The 15,612-nt window shown below is 38.2% G+C and overlaps 1 protein-coding gene across 1 annotated transcript; it reads right to left on the bottom strand.

Annotated features, from left to right (window-relative positions):
- Positions 1-210: 210 nt before the first annotated feature.
- On the bottom strand, positions 211-6,473 carry LOC122870838 (microfibril-associated glycoprotein 4-like). Its single transcript, XM_044185234.1, has 5 exons — positions 6,326-6,473; positions 4,930-5,127; positions 3,341-3,437; positions 2,957-3,124; positions 211-1,861 (listed from the first exon to the last, which is right to left on the bottom strand). The coding sequence occupies exons 1-5, from the start codon at positions 6,338-6,340 to the stop codon at positions 1,590-1,592; spliced, it is 750 nt and encodes a 249-aa protein (XP_044041169.1). The 5' UTR covers positions 6,341-6,473; the 3' UTR covers positions 211-1,589.
- Positions 6,474-15,612: the final 9,139 nt, after the last annotated feature.

Genomic DNA, 15,612 nt, shown 5'->3' with positions numbered 1-15,612 from the left:
TCTGCTTTTCATTCATTCATTCATTCATTTTCCCATCAGGATGAATCCTGACTTTGGCATCCTCCATTGGTGGAGAGTAATTTAAGTATATTAACTCAAGTACTGTTACAACTGGTATTATTTTGAGGAATTTTACTCCAGAGGGAAAACAATCCCTTTTTACTCCAGTAGAGGACAATAGAAAACATAATGAAACTCATTTTCTAAATCTTTTCTTTATATATATTTATTTCCTAATCCAGGTAACCAGAAACAGCATATGTCCTGTCTCTTTTTGTAAAACACCAAGTGAAATATTAATGCATTATTTTGTATGAAAATATAAAATATTGAAAAGAAACATCAGTATAATATACAACTGATAATACAATTTTCTGTTATGGAGTCCCAAAGGACAAAACATAGTAAAAAATTATCAGACAAGTCAAAAATATATGTAAAAAGAAACATAATGCTGCACATACCTTTCCTTTAAAGTAAAAAAAGCCCACAAACAATTGATTTATTGTTATATTTTTGACTTGTCTGATAACATTTTACCACATTTTGTCTGTTTCAGGGCTCCATAATACGCTATGATTCTGCCAATGGCTTTTTATACAGTAGGCTATAGCAACATGCTACAGTATCATGAACCAATGATGAACCGAAGTATGTCACAAAACTTTAAAGTTGTACATTAGTTGTCTTTTCTGAGAATACAGTGACTTTATTAATACTACCAGTACACCTATTATTAGTTAAGTTATCAAACATCACATATATAACAAGACATCTTTTGGTAACACATATAAAAAACCAAAAGAAAAATCACCACTTATAGCATTATACATACTGCATCATTTCAGGTATGTTTTTATATGCAACATTTTAAATGAATTGTGCACCGATAGCAGAAGAAAGAAAAGAAATGCTACAAGCCTAAAGTTTACCCTGATATAGGACTTTTTTTCTTAATCTCCTTGCACCACCAGCAGGTCAAGTATTCACTTGTGAAATATCTCAAAATCTACATGATGGAGTGGCACCAAATGTGTACAGACATTCATGGCTACCAAATGTTGAATCCTGATGATTTTAGTTATCCCTTATCTGTTCATCTAGCGCCATCATCAGGTCAAAATCTTAATTTGTTCAATACTTTAAACCTTAAAAAGTAATGACATTCACAGCAGTTTCAGCTGCATCATGGGTTTAGTACTAATTAGCAGTTAACATGCTAACACACTAAGCTAAGATGGTGAACATGGTAAACATTATACTTGCTTAATATCATTATCATGTTAGCATTGTCAATGAGAGCATGCTGACATTACACATTGCACTTAACTCAAAGCACTGCTGTAAGTACAGCCTCACAGAGCAGCTAGCATTTCTGTAGACTCTTGTCTTACTAAACAATATATTGCATGGATCCCAGTTGAGGACAACAGAAAACAAAATGAAACTAATTTCCTGAACCCTATTGTTGGTATTGTTGGTATGGAATTCAGTAGGAAAACACAGGTGCCAGAGATGATGCTCACCCATTTCTCAACTCTCCTCACCTGAAGTATTACCATAATCTAGTTAATCTGCAGCTAATCAGGTTAATGTGTGCATGCACACGTAGCGACTGATCTGATCTTCATGGCAATAGTCTTGAGGGAGTAGTTCCAGCCCTTCCACGCATGCCAAATGACGTGGACATTTTCAAATCCGATGGCACCATGGGGTGCATACATGCCGGTGGGGTTAGCCATGTGGCAGGCGTTGTACCAGAATCCACCTAGATAATACTGAGCACAGTTTTTATCCCACTGGTCCTGGTCTTTGTCAAATGTGGTGAACTTCATGTTTTTGTGATTTGACAAACTGTCCCCTAGAAATAAAGACAAAAACAATGTTAGCCGAGTTTATAGTTGATCTTTAAAAGTCCGGATCACTTACTGTTCAACCAGGGCTGCTACTGTATTATCATTTTGCCAGTGGATGATTTAAGTGACCTTTTTTGCCTTGATAATAATCTGAATGTACACTTAAGTACAGTACATGTATGTGCTTTAAATAGAAGATCCAGTCAGTTAAGTGTGATAAAAGCAGCTGTTTAAAAAGAATCAAAGTGTTTTGCTGTGAACATTTTAACACTTTTAGGGTAAAAAAACAAAAATATTCGCCCAAAATATTCTGGCTAGAGATGATGTGCTGATTTACTAGAAGAGGTAGGAGGAAGTCAGAAAAGGGGAGAATAGCGGATAGTCTTAAGATTTTCTCATCCTGGATTTATATTTTATTTCAGCCTTCTCTTGTGAAAGTTTATTGTATAAAGAAAGTGGCTGTATTTTCAACATAACATTGTTATGTTTTGCCTAAATATATTGTTTTGAAGTATTGGGCGTAGAGTATTGCAGTTTTTTTCTAAGTCAAAGGGGAGGGTTCCAAGAAAACATTAATAATGCCTTGCTTTTTTTTTTTTTTTTACAAAATGAAATAAGATTCAGCCCCCTTCTTACCTTCACAGACTGGATCCTCTACTTTATAAATCCTAAGATTTCTCCAAATAAATGGGCTACACAGACATTCTGTTTTAAAAATGAACCTATTATTTTGGAAAACACTTTTTTTCCACTGAAAGAGCATTAATGTTTCATTTTTCATTAACAGTTTAATTTGTCTCTGGAGAGCCGCATTTTCACTGGCATCACAAAAATCAATGTGAGCTGTCATGACATTTTCTAGCCTGTTAGTCCACAGTATTACATCCAGCTTTGTAAGGACACAACAAAACTTGGAAAATAAATGATTTAAGGACCCATTTTAATATCCCCCCGGTCTTTTGTTGAAAACCAGTCTTGATTCTAAAAAAAAAACCAAAAAGGGATAAAGGAACCCTTTTCACTTCAAAAAAATCCTGTATTACTTACAGTACATTCATCCGTAAGCCTTGACATTCAAACCTAAACACAGTGATCCTCACCTGCGGCTCCAGCAATGAAGCTGCCCAGGTGAAGCTGATATCCGGTGTTCTCAGAAGCGATTGAGAAGGAGGAGTACTGGGCGGACGCTTTCCCTCCCTCCCAGTCCTCCATGTCAACCCGCAGCTCATTCTCCTTCCTCATAGTCAGCAGGAAGATGTTTTCCAGGCCTGAAAAGGCACACAAAGATTTGTTTCACTTCACCTCCTGCCCTAAGGCCTTATAAGTATTTACTCTACATTTCTTAACCTCTTTTCCCCTCAGACTCTCTCTCAATCTTTACCTTGTCCAAAACCACACTTTATACTTTGTCTCACCTCAGCAAATTAAGATGGAAAGCAGAACAGGCCCCATGTTTTTAATGTATTTCTCCCTCAAGAACTCACCAAGCCAATATTCTCCAGCCACATTCCCAAATCCAGTTTTATAGTGGCTCCAGGGCCTGTAGAAGTTTTCGGTCCCATCGCTCCTCCTTTGAAATACCTGAGACGGAGAATAGGAGGAAAAGAAAGGTTAAAATGTACTAGCATGTAATACTATCCATACAATTAGCAAGAAAATCTTTTTCAGAAAATCTTTTAGTCAACCAGGTACCGGGTTGGTGATTGTTACATCTACAGTAAATGTAAGTATTTCCAAACATAGAAATATAAAAATTTCAAGCTGCATTAATTTATTTTTTGGCCACTTGGAGGCAGGAGAACAAGGGGAAAGCACAACATCTGGGAAAGTATCACTTTACAAAGTTGTTACAGCGTGTTTGCAAACGGTTGCATTTTTACACATCCAGCAAACAAGGTGCAACATCAGCATTCATTTGGAGTTGTGTTTCTGGCCATTTAGTGCTAAATATCCTCTCTCCTATTAGTTCTGTTTTTGGTCTGCACCAACTCTATAGCTTCTCAATGCTCCATTTGACAATGACATTTTGGGAAATACACTTATTTACTTTCTAATAAAATTTTAAGATTGACACCACTCTCATGTTTGTGCGCAAAATATGGAGCTAGAGCCAGCAGTCGGTTAGCTTAGCTTAGCATAACGACTGGAAGCAAGGGAAACAGCTAGCCGGGCTCTGTCCAAAGGTAAAATAAACAAGATATAATGTGTTTATTAGTGAGCTTTAGAGGTGCTGGTGGCCTTTGGACTGTCTCAAGGCATTAAGGACAAGTCTTTCAGAGGTGTGAATCTTTCAGGTCCAAATGCTGACCATTAAAATGACACAGCAAACACTCCTTTCAAAGGTGTGTAATTTGAGCTTTTACTGAGAGCAAGTCCTTCAATACATACGCATAAATGTTGTTGAGCCTTTGAGACTACATGTCAAGTGTCAAGTCCTCATTTTTATAACTCAAGTCTGATTCGAGTCCAAGTCTAAAAAAAGGTTTGCTTCAAAACAGTATTTTCCACCATAGATGGACAACGCATCTCCACTTCCTCCCACTGTACAAAAATGAAGCTAAAATATCCCGGTTAGGGGAGCTGCCATCTTGCGCTGGTGACGTCATTTAGAGCCAGAGTCATTTGGAGCTGAGGTATCGAGGTCCCGCCCACACACCCAGCTGACTCAATCGCAAGCCGGCCTCAGCTGTCAATCATGACGTGTAACCCTCTTTTGTACAGCTCAAATAACCAATAAAATAACTAATTAAAACCAAATTACTTTGAGTTTTTAGTTTTGCCCATGTCCCATCCGCTGACAAGGAGGGGGTGGGGTTTGTGACCTATACTACAGCCAGCCACCAGGGGGCGATCACGATGTTTTGGCTTCACTTTTGGGGATCATCTTATATACAATCTATGGTTTCAACCTAGAGGATTTTTAATTTTTTTGCTCTAAGGTCACCTGACTAGACAGATATGTTCTATTGTGTGTTTCTACAAGCAGGTTTTACGAGGTCTAAATGAGGCATACAGTGTGATGTTTGTTCATGTTTATGATTCTAAAATCTGATCAAATATGAGCTGTACTGACAGTCCATCTGCCTCCGTCAGTGTCCATGTCACAGTAGACATGCAGGGGCGTGGTGGGACCTCCTGGGTAGATGATGTACACCCCACTGGAGCTGGTGTTGTCGTGGCGATGGATGTCATCACAGTCGATGGGCAGATAGAACTGGGAGTCGGAGTGAACGGAGGCCACAAGAACCAGCAGAGCTAAGAATAGTGTTACCTTAATGCGAAAGAAAAGAGATGAATAATATTTACAACACCTTTCTCAGTGATTACCTGCACTCATAGACAGATATCTCAACTCCTTTACTTTTTGCTGCTCTATAAGTCACATGACTTGTATTTTTTGTTTCACTTTGTAGAAAACTACCCAGTTACATCACTGGGAGCATACAACAGTTGGATTTTCCCTGCTTGGATTTTCCCTGCTGGGCGAATCAGAACACACTTAGCCTCTCTGGAGCAGAGGCTGTTAAATCAGGTTTGGTTAAATGAAATAGTCACAAAACTTTATACCGGTACTCTAAAATATCATCTATTCCCTGTGCTGTTTCATTGGACATTTTAATATTTTATTTTAATTCACTCGTGTTGTTTCTTGAGTTCACAGGTCTGAAGTCTGGAAACAGATAATATGTTAGGACTGGGACTGATAGTGCCTGTTAATATATAACTAACGATAACAAACACTATAAAGCCAACAATATCCTCGATAACATTAATCAGCACTACCAACAAATATGCATTATAATGATAGAAAGAAATAGATTATTGATGTTATATTTTAGTTATCTGATTTTGCTGATTTTGGTATTTTTTATTGATTAATTTAAGGTATAATAGCAAAATTAAACTGTTAAATGGTTTAGATCAGATATTAGAAAACTTTAAATCCCTGCCTATAGACTTTAATATATAAATAACACAAATAATAAAACATAATTAAAATTATAAAATAAAACATATATTTGCTTTACTGAATAAGGTTAGTAGATTTTAAGATACTGCCAACATGGATTTGTATTTCCAATTATGTTTGCTGTAGCTCTGGTTTTCTAAATGTTGACTGTATATAGCTGCTCCCATAGACAGTACTGCTTCTAGTACTACTATTACAATACTACTACTACTAATATTACTAAAACGTATGCCAAATCAATAATAATATAATATTCTTAATTATCAGCACATAATAAGAATAAGTCATTAGATCAGCTATTCTATATATTTTTTTACAGTTTTCACACAGATCACTTAAATTCAAAATATTATATATTATGAAAATAACATTTATAAGAGCAAGTTAAGCCTACATACTGACAGTATCAAGAAAATAGGAGCAGCAGTGTTTGTCATTAGGAAATAAAATAATTTGGTTTAAATGTTGCAACTTGCATGGAGTCTCGTTGAGCTTTTACCTGCATCATCATCATGGAGAGGAGGGTTCACAGCTTAGCTGGACTCCGTCAGGTCAGTCTGTTGAAATAAATCATGGTGGGAAACGGGGCACTTTTAAACAGTCTGCGGAAGCATGTGACATGGGCAGGCTTTGCTTACGCAGACCCAGAGTTTCATTAGGTTAATCATTTACGTTTATCAGTTATTCTACAACTACACACAAATTTGCCATTGTGTGAGTCCATGTCTTATAAATAAAATAGGCACAAAAAATGAAGAAAAAGAAAAGAAAGAAAGAAATGTAGGCTATTCAGAATTATATTCCTGTCACTGTGGAGAAGGTGATACAACTTGACAAAACGTTTTAATACAATGTGAAAAAGTAATAAAAGTGATATAATCAAAACATTCTAAAAACTTTAAACTCTAAACAAATGTTGGGGGGTGGGGTGGTGGAATTTGCACTCATGACCTCAGTATTTGAAGTCCTAATGACTAATGCCCAGAGTATCCCGTATCTAGTTACTCATTGCAAAAACAAGAATAAAACTATTTTACAAGCACCCACCCAATGTACTGAAGAGTCTTTAAACAATCACAATTACAAACAGCAGAAATAGGTTATTTTTAACGAACGCAAAATTGGGGAAAGTCCTAATTTAATTCAGAGCTCCATCCAGCAGATCCTGTCCTGTGTGGAAAACCCAGTAATGACACCACAACTTCAGTGTCTAGGCAAACAAAGGCACAAAAATCTGCAGCAATACCGGAATACTTGCTAACTTTTGGTTGTTTTATTTTAATTTATTCCTTTCCTATAATGTGATAGCCTATGTGTGTAACTCAAGTTTTTCCATAGTCCCTACTATTCTCAATGTGTGTTCAGACACAAAGCGAAGCAGAATTTGACCGTTGGGTCGTTTGTTTATTTGCCCAAACAGCCAATTTACTAACTGTACACATGTTAGCTGTCTAGATAACGCTGGTTACTCTTAGCGGTAACTATAAACTTGATAGGTACTGAATTAAAACTACTTTCGAACGTGGTTAAAGCAAGAGCACGGGGACCGCGTCATCTATGTAACTTGGTCCACTTCAACAGCTGGACAACTGAATGCTGAACAAACGTGATACATCACTTCACAACTGTCTTACATCATATCAACTATTATGTAGTTTCCGATCTAAATTAAGGAACAGAATACATATATATGTAGTTAAATTCATTAAATTTAGCAAATTCTCTCAATTAACCTGAGAAAAATAAAGTCATCTACAAAATAAATCTCATCTTACATACTTCCCTCTCTTCAGATGAAATGTCTTAATGTCAAAGGTTATGAAAAATACATCTCATCTCAAAACTGAAACAAAAGAGAAATTTAAGTACTCTAAATAAATAAGGAAAGAGTAGAACATCATAAGGCATGAGTGAAAATAACCATTGAGTTTATTCTGCCATAAATGCCTGAAAAACTGTACATATTACAGACATTTCACATTTAGTAAAATCACTACTACTTCAAAACTGTGAACTGCCTGAATAATGAAACTATCAAAGTGCAGTAACATACCCAATCTTCCCTCAAACACTGTCCATCTGAAAATGTAAGTGCAAAACCTTAATAGTCAGCAAATAAATGTTCAGTGACAAATGTCCATAATCAGTTCATATCTGTCATTTGAGGCAGTGGCGGTTGCTCACAGCAAGAGCAGCTGTGGTCTCCGAATAACCCGTCCCAAACAAGTCGTGGGGTGGGCCACCAGAATGTGTCCCGACAGGCACTGCAGGAGCAGCGTCAGTCCATTGTGGCTGGACTTGTGAGACCCGTCCTGAACGTCTCCACAGCAGAGGGACGGGCAGGGACAGAAGACTGTCCAGTGTCAGGTGGTCCAGGGTACATGGGAAGTGAACCAGAGAATGACGCATACCTGGGGAGAGTGTCCATAGGCCGTCAAGGACTCAGTCTCTGAATGATTTCTGATGAATATCGTCATCCCTGATCTGACAACAGTTCAGGAATGTATCTCTCACAAAGTAATTGTGCTACTGTAGCTGCTTTCTGATCTTTCATAGGAAAAGCATTAACATGCTTTGTGAAATGATCTTGCACTATAAGCACATACTTATGTCCATGTGCGGTTAGTGGGAGATCAGTAATATCTGTGCACATAAACTGGAATGGTCTTTCTGCTTGTATGGATTGCAGGTGAGCTCAGTGTTGTGGTACAGGTTTTCTGTAAGCTTCACATGTATGACACATATCACAAAAGTTAACCTCATGCTTGGCCAATAGCACATAAGGCTTTCTTGAATGTGCGATCAGCACTGTAATGACCAGAGGAGAGATTGCCATAGAGAATGTTTATAGTCTCCATGATTAGTATGGTGGCAATCATCACTTGATACACAATTGGATTTCCTTTCCTTTCCTTGAGCAAGTCACAAGTCACAAGTTTAGAAAATAGCCACCAGAGTTTCCTTTGAATTTTCCCTTTTACATGGTTGAGATAAGGTTGTTTGTTTTGCTGTACCCATTTGCACACTTCTGATAGAATGGGGTCAGAAAGTTGTTTAGCTAAATTGTAATTTCCTTGACTAGAAAATGTGTGTTGCAACGATTTCATATCTGTTTTGTTTGTCTGAACAACGGCAGTGTCTTTTTCTGAATAGCAAAGCAGAGCTGTTGTGCTGGCGACAGATTGTGCAACTTTGGAAGTGGAGAAGGAGTTTCCAGTTTGACAGCAGAGGAGAGGTTGTCCTGGGAGGGAGGCGCTGTTTCCTCCAGGACCACTGGGTCCTGTTGTGAGAGGGGAATCTGTGACATCGCATCGATGTTAGTGTGTTTCTTTCCATCCTTGTGTATTATGGTCCATTGGCCATACTGAGTTCAGTTTCCTGAAATCAACACAAAATCTCCATATGCTATCTTTCTTTTTCACCATGACCACTGGGCTGGCCCAGGGGCTTGTACTGTCCTCGATCAGATCCTGAGCTTTATGCTCCTCCTTCTGACGGTGGATTTCTGCTTTCATGGAAGGAGAGGTAAGATAGGCTCTTTTTTGAGATGGGAGTGTCACAGCTGGTTGCAATTTTGTGTGAGACCAGGTGAGTCCTTCCAAAGTCATGTGAATGCTGACTGAACACCTCTGAGAATGAGTTTAAAGTATCCCTCAGTTTCTTATGTTGCACACTTGTGAGGTCAGGGTTTGAAATATCAGGCAGAAGAGGTGGCTTGGACATCACAGGTATCTAAATGTTGACGTTACAGACAGAACTTTCCAGCACAGTGTACTCGTCTGTGCTGCTGCCAGAAGTTGCACGAAAAGTTCCTGAGTGCCGGAATGTAACATTACTTCCTCACTGGAGGGATTAGCTACTTTTACATGGATGGAAACATGTTCAGCTTTTGCCACAGTCCATGCAAAACCAGTAGATGAACGATTAGTGTAGTGTGGTTCAAACACACCTGCATAGTCTCAAGGTACCAGTCCCTTAAGTGGTACGTCTAGTTTAGTAGTGATGACCATCTCTGACATGGCTGTAACTGTAACTGTAGAAGATACTGTAACTTCAGTTAGTTTAGGGACATACTGGTGTGGGCTAAACAGTGGCACAACTTTGTCATCTATTATGAGAGCCATGACAATAATGCTGTGTTGTGGGGAAAAAAAGAATTCACTTGTGAGACCTGAAATAAACACCAAGAAATACTAAAGTGTCTTTTTTAGTTTTATTCTTTGCAAATAAAGTCAGACAATCATACAGAGCATTGTAGGTCTGCAGAGAGTGAGACAGACTGCTCAGACTATTGATAGGAAATGTGTATGCGTTCAGTATGAGGGGGAGGTTGCATTTACACAGACACAAACTAGTCTAAACCAGTTTTGTATGCCCGAGATCATAAAAAATATAAAGGTTAAGATATATAAGAAAAAAGGAACTAAGTCTAAAGGGTGCTAGGTAGACAGGAACCCAAGGCGACTCTTAGTCTAAGTTGTTAAAAGTTCAGCAGTTCAAAGGAAGTGCACAGCTAGACAGAAAATAACACCTTATATTGGATGCATTTGGATGCACAGCATAGCAACAGAAAAACATCTTAAAATATCTTGAAAATCCTTTACAGCCGTTAGCAACCAGAAAATCCCAGCCCAAAATCAGTGGTTTAGTAAAGTTTCTGACAACTTGAAGGGCATGTGTCATTGGTTTGTGGGCAATACTTAAACTGGCTGAGATTGAGCCCAGAGGGTCACCTGTGACACCAGTGAGAGGAACAAACTGCTTTACAATGGGCTTTTTGTGGAGAGCAGTTGTAGACATCCTAAAATCTTCACTATGAACTGAAATGTCTGCTCCAGTGTCAACAAAAGCATGCACAACTGTGTCCTCAATCACATATCTTTTTGACACATCAACCTCAGATAAACTGTCTCTGGTAAAGTCAGTGGATGGGGCATTACTGTCCTTATGTCCATCCTCGAGCCTTCCACAAAATGTCCTCAGATTATTTTTCCAGTCCTGGTCACCTGACATCCCCTCCAATCTATACACCTGTTCCCACTTCCCTCATCTGCCCTGCAGTAACCCCTTTCCCTCCAGCCCCAGGCAGTTGACGACAACTTGAGTAAAAAGTAGAAAAAGTAGAAAAGCGATATTTCCACCTGCTTTGTCTGCAGTTGTTATTAAGCTAATAGCAAACAGTTACCAACACGCTAAAACGAAAGCTGTCTGTCTGTGCAGCACAAGCCATTGGAAATAATGGGTTTCAGAGAGCAGTGGTGCAGTTATCACAGTGTGTCTGAAATGGCCTTAACTGTTTATCTTAGTTTATCACAAATCTTAAAATTTGGCAAATTCTTGTAAACTTACTGACTGAGACAAACCAGCCCATCCTCCCTCTACAAGCGATACCTGCAGGCAGTGAATCACTGTTTCCTATATGTTAACAGGTTACCTATTTTGTGTTTTGTTACTTTTAATTTAAAAATTGGGAAGTAAGGACTGGATCTGCAGTCTTTTTGTAGATGTTACTTAAGGTTGATAGTTGATATAATTTCAGATTTGTAAAATTGATTCTCAATCGATAACTCTTTATTTCATATTCACTCACTTACTTTTTGTTGGTTTTGGGGATCACCCAACTCCTATCACAGTATAGAGCTTGAAATCATGCATGATCATACACATGCACACATGTACATAGCAGCTACAAAATGTTCTGTCCATGAAGGCTGCGATATTGGCACACACATTAGGTTCAAGTTGTACTCATACGTACACATTTCAGTTCCTAACATAATTACAGTTAATGAACAGAGTCCAGCTTCATATGGTACAAACATGTGTATATACTTGTTTCAGGCTAAAAAATGTTTTTTTCCCCATCTGTTTGTGTTACAGGATACTGAAAAGCAATTGGACTTGGCTGAATCTGCTTACTTCTCCACAGTGTGAGGCAGAAGACAAATTCTTCAAATGTTGTTTGCCACAACAGCCATGTTTCTTTTTCATTGACAGAACAGAATGGCAAGTGCTGAGAAAAGTAGACGTTTTCAAGGACTACAGTGGACTAAAGTGATTGCAAAGGGAATCAAGTCCATTCATCCATACTGCAGAGTTGGTTTTGAGCGACACAGCGTAAAAACCCTGCAGTCACAGGAAATGGCAGGAATTTTCAAATGTATGGGTTACTGCTGTTTTGAAGATTTCCCCATTACTATTAATGTAATGACTGAAATGACTGATGAAATCACCATGAAGGCAGCAGTGGTATTCACAGGAGGTGACATGTGCCATAACACCAAAGAACTAAAAAGAAGGCCAGTGCGTGCTGATTCATTATTATTATTCTTTATTTGGAGTCCAAGCAAAAAATACCAAATATGGTGATAGAATCAGTCTACAGGGATGAAGCACCACCAAAAGAGGTTCTAAAGAACATTGCATGGAGCTAAAGACAAATAAAATGTGTACGAGTTAGTAGTGAGAAATCCATCCAAGGGGCCATCACCTCTTCCGGTAGCAACCTACCTAACATCCGACCACAACATCTGTCACTTACTTCCTGCAGGCTTTTCAGACTAGTGTCACCAGTGTTATTTTAAATTTTCAGAACTTTACACAAAAGCATCGGACACAGGGCATTATGGGAAAAAGCCAGTGGGATCTCAAGAGAATTAGGTTCCAGAGAAGGCGACTCACATTTTTAACTCAGAAAGTTAAAAATTCAGGAAACTGAACAGAAATCCATTGCGCTTTTCAGCAAACCCATTATGGAAACAGTTTTATAAATGAGGAATTTTTGGTGACGTCACATATTTAACAAGACTTATTTGATATATGATGTGTAATATAATGTGAGAAATGATTGCTAAAATGCAAGTCTTTCTTCATGCTTCTTGGCTGCTCCAGGCACCGGTACCGTAACAATACGAATAAACACGCATCAAAATTCAAATTGCAGCTGGCTTGACAGCAGTCATAAACGTAGAGCCAGTAGTGATGGGAATTATGGCTCTTTGAGGGGAGCCGGATCTTATGGCCTCCATTCCTTTCTGAGAGCCGGCTCTTTCGGCTCCCAAACGGCTCTTCAATTAGTACCCCTTCTGCTGGTCACTGCCTAAATTACATTTGTATTTGTTGCAAGAAATAAACATGCAGGATTCTTCATCTGCAATACATTGAAATATTCTGTCACACTGATGGTTAAAAAGTGGGATATGTCAAGAATAACTATCATAGTTGTGCAACAAAAATAACATCCTACTATTGAAATAGTAGGCTATGGCTAATAAATAATTGCACAACTCTAAACAGACACCTACTGTATATATTTCAATTTAATTTGTATGATGTGGAAAAAAATATTTCTGCTCTGTTCAAAAGTGTAATTTGTTTGTCGTCATGCACAGTGTTGCCTGAGTTGCATTGTGCGGGGTGGACAGGATTTGGGCTGGTTTACCATGTGTTGGGTTGGTTTTTAAAAACATTAAAAATGTCAGTATATTAAAACTATATTCATAAATTGTATTCCTTAGTTGTGTGAACACATCAACTCAACACAACTTTGATATGACATAATTTCTATTCATTCTGCTGAGAGGAGATATGAGTTACCATCATTACCACCCACCTGCGGCTTATCCTATGAACACACAGGAACTGTAGTGTTTTTGCAAATCTGTATTTTCATTGTAACAGAAACCTCTATGCATGCAACATCATTATTTGTTTGGCTTTTTGATAGGATTGCTTCTCTCTTGTGCTCTCTTTCCATGCGTGTGTGTGTGTGTGTGTGTGTGTGTGTGTGTGTGTGTGTGTGGGGGGACACTTTAAGCTGGCATACTGTCAAGCTTGTTTCAGTTTACCAAGTTAGATATAACCTATTATTTTTGTTATTTGAGCTGTCATTTAATTTTCTATGTATTTTTAAGGCAAAGGGCAGAAATGGAAAATTGTTTTATAGTTGCATTATAAGATGTATTATATCTGCGTTCTAGTATGAACACTTGAATTGTTGTTTTATTATTTCATATTGAAAAATTGTGATGAACCACAATACTGTTGCTATTGTTTATGAATTAACTGTTAATTGTAACTAATATTTGGGCGTTTTTTTTTTTATCAATTTGGGCAGATTCTGAGCAAGTATTGGGCTGGAAAACATCAAACCAATCTGGCAGCTCTGGTCATGCATTTCTTTTTCGGAGGGGGGTTTGGCTCCCCTCGTTCATAGAGCCGACTCATTCGCGACCGACATACACTAAGAGCCAGGAGGAAAGGGCGGTTTGTTCAAAAAGTTATTGTGACTGGCCACGGTTCATTAAAGTGACCACCTTTTAAACGCATTAAAAGTTCAGAATTGGCATATACAACTTAACTGTCTTAGCTTTGGTGAGCTAGACAAGTCCGCTTTGAGATTGTGGTATCCAGAGTAACGTTAGCTAACATGTGAACAACTTTACCAAGTTCACATGTAGCACTCCAACATAAAACAGCATGATAATCCATGGAGAGGGCAGGAAAAAGTTGCGTCCACTTTGCCAGTCTCTGTTACTCCCATATGTTGTCCTTTGTTGCTATCTTGATGATTACATGTCCAACAGAGTCCGTTTTATTCCACCAGTAACATTACACTAGTTTAGCGCTAGCTTGTAGCAACATGTCAGGAGCAAGCACTGGCAGTTAGCTCATTAATCACCGGCAAAACTCAAAACACTGCAAAACCTAGCAGTCCCCAAACCCGCTGCCACCAGTTAAGCATAAACTTGATAGTTATTGAATTAAATCTAACTTTGGGACATGGGTAAAGCAAGAGCACGAGGACCACTTCATCTGTGTAACTTGGTCCACTTTAATATCTGCTTCAACAGTCTGACAACAAACGTGATACATCCCTTCACTACTGTGATGTAGTTACACTGAATTAAATTATGCAGATTATCTCAATAAACCTGAGGAAAATAAAGTAATCTACAAAATAAATCGTCACAAAAATAAATCAGATTTTACACTAGATAGCAATGGACGCACCATGCATGTCTACCATGGGAGAGTGCCTGTGAGTTTGTGTTCAACTCAGCCTCTGAACTCAGAACTCAGAACTCACAGAACTCTTTCTGTTATTTCCCTCCAGTCTCTCTCCTTTTTTTTTACTCTAATCTCTGAACGTTTAGTTGAAACATTTTCAACTCACATCAATTGCGAACCTCACATCTTGAATTTCCCTTATCACTCAAAGCCAAATAAGTACATTTTAAAATTCTGAATGAGATACTGCAGGCTACATCCTCACAATGAATTCCTAAACCTTTTAATCTGGACCTTTGCTACGAGGCATTCTGTCTTTGTATAAGTGTGAGAGGTGTGTCTGCATTCTTGGCTGAGAAAGTCAAGCACTTTGGGACAGTTGAGGTGCTTCAGGCATCTGATAAGGACGCCTCCCTGTCCCATATCTCTGTTTCAAAAATGCTGCCGCTTTCTTTCTTCAGAACATGTCTGTTCAGATGTTTTATGCCTTTTCATGAGAGAAAACCCTTTCAGGGTGAGTAAATTATTTCCTGATTACCCTAACTGATATCACTTTTTTGCAGTTCCTTTTGCATGTAGCCAGACTTCTGCATAAAATCTTAATATTTAATTCAATTCAGTTTAATTCAATGGGGCTTTATTGGCATGGGAAACAGATGTTTATATTGCCAATAATAATAAAAAATGTAGACTTGCAGTTAAAAAATATAAATACAAATAAGTGAGAACTATATAAACACTGCAACATTTGTTTTACTGAATGTAAGTGTGTGTGTG

The sequence above is a fragment of the Siniperca chuatsi genome, linkage group LG3 (genome assembly GCF_020085105.1).
Source record: "Siniperca chuatsi isolate FFG_IHB_CAS linkage group LG3, ASM2008510v1, whole genome shotgun sequence".
In the NCBI taxonomy this organism is placed as follows: domain Eukaryota; kingdom Metazoa; phylum Chordata; class Actinopteri; order Centrarchiformes; family Sinipercidae; genus Siniperca; species Siniperca chuatsi.
This window is presented reverse-complemented; position numbering and strand designations above follow the sequence as displayed.

Excerpts from the sequence above, each read along its gene's own strand:
- LOC122870838 (XM_044185234.1), bottom strand. Across the intron at positions 3,125-3,340 it reads GGCTGGAGAATATTGGCTTG|GCCTGGAAAACATCTTCCTG; the intron begins GTGAGTTCTTGA and ends GTGCCTTTTCAG. Across the intron at positions 1,862-2,956 it reads CTTCATTGCTGGAGCCGCAG|GGGACAGTTTGTCAAATCAC; the intron begins GTGAGGATCACT and ends CTTTATTTCTAG.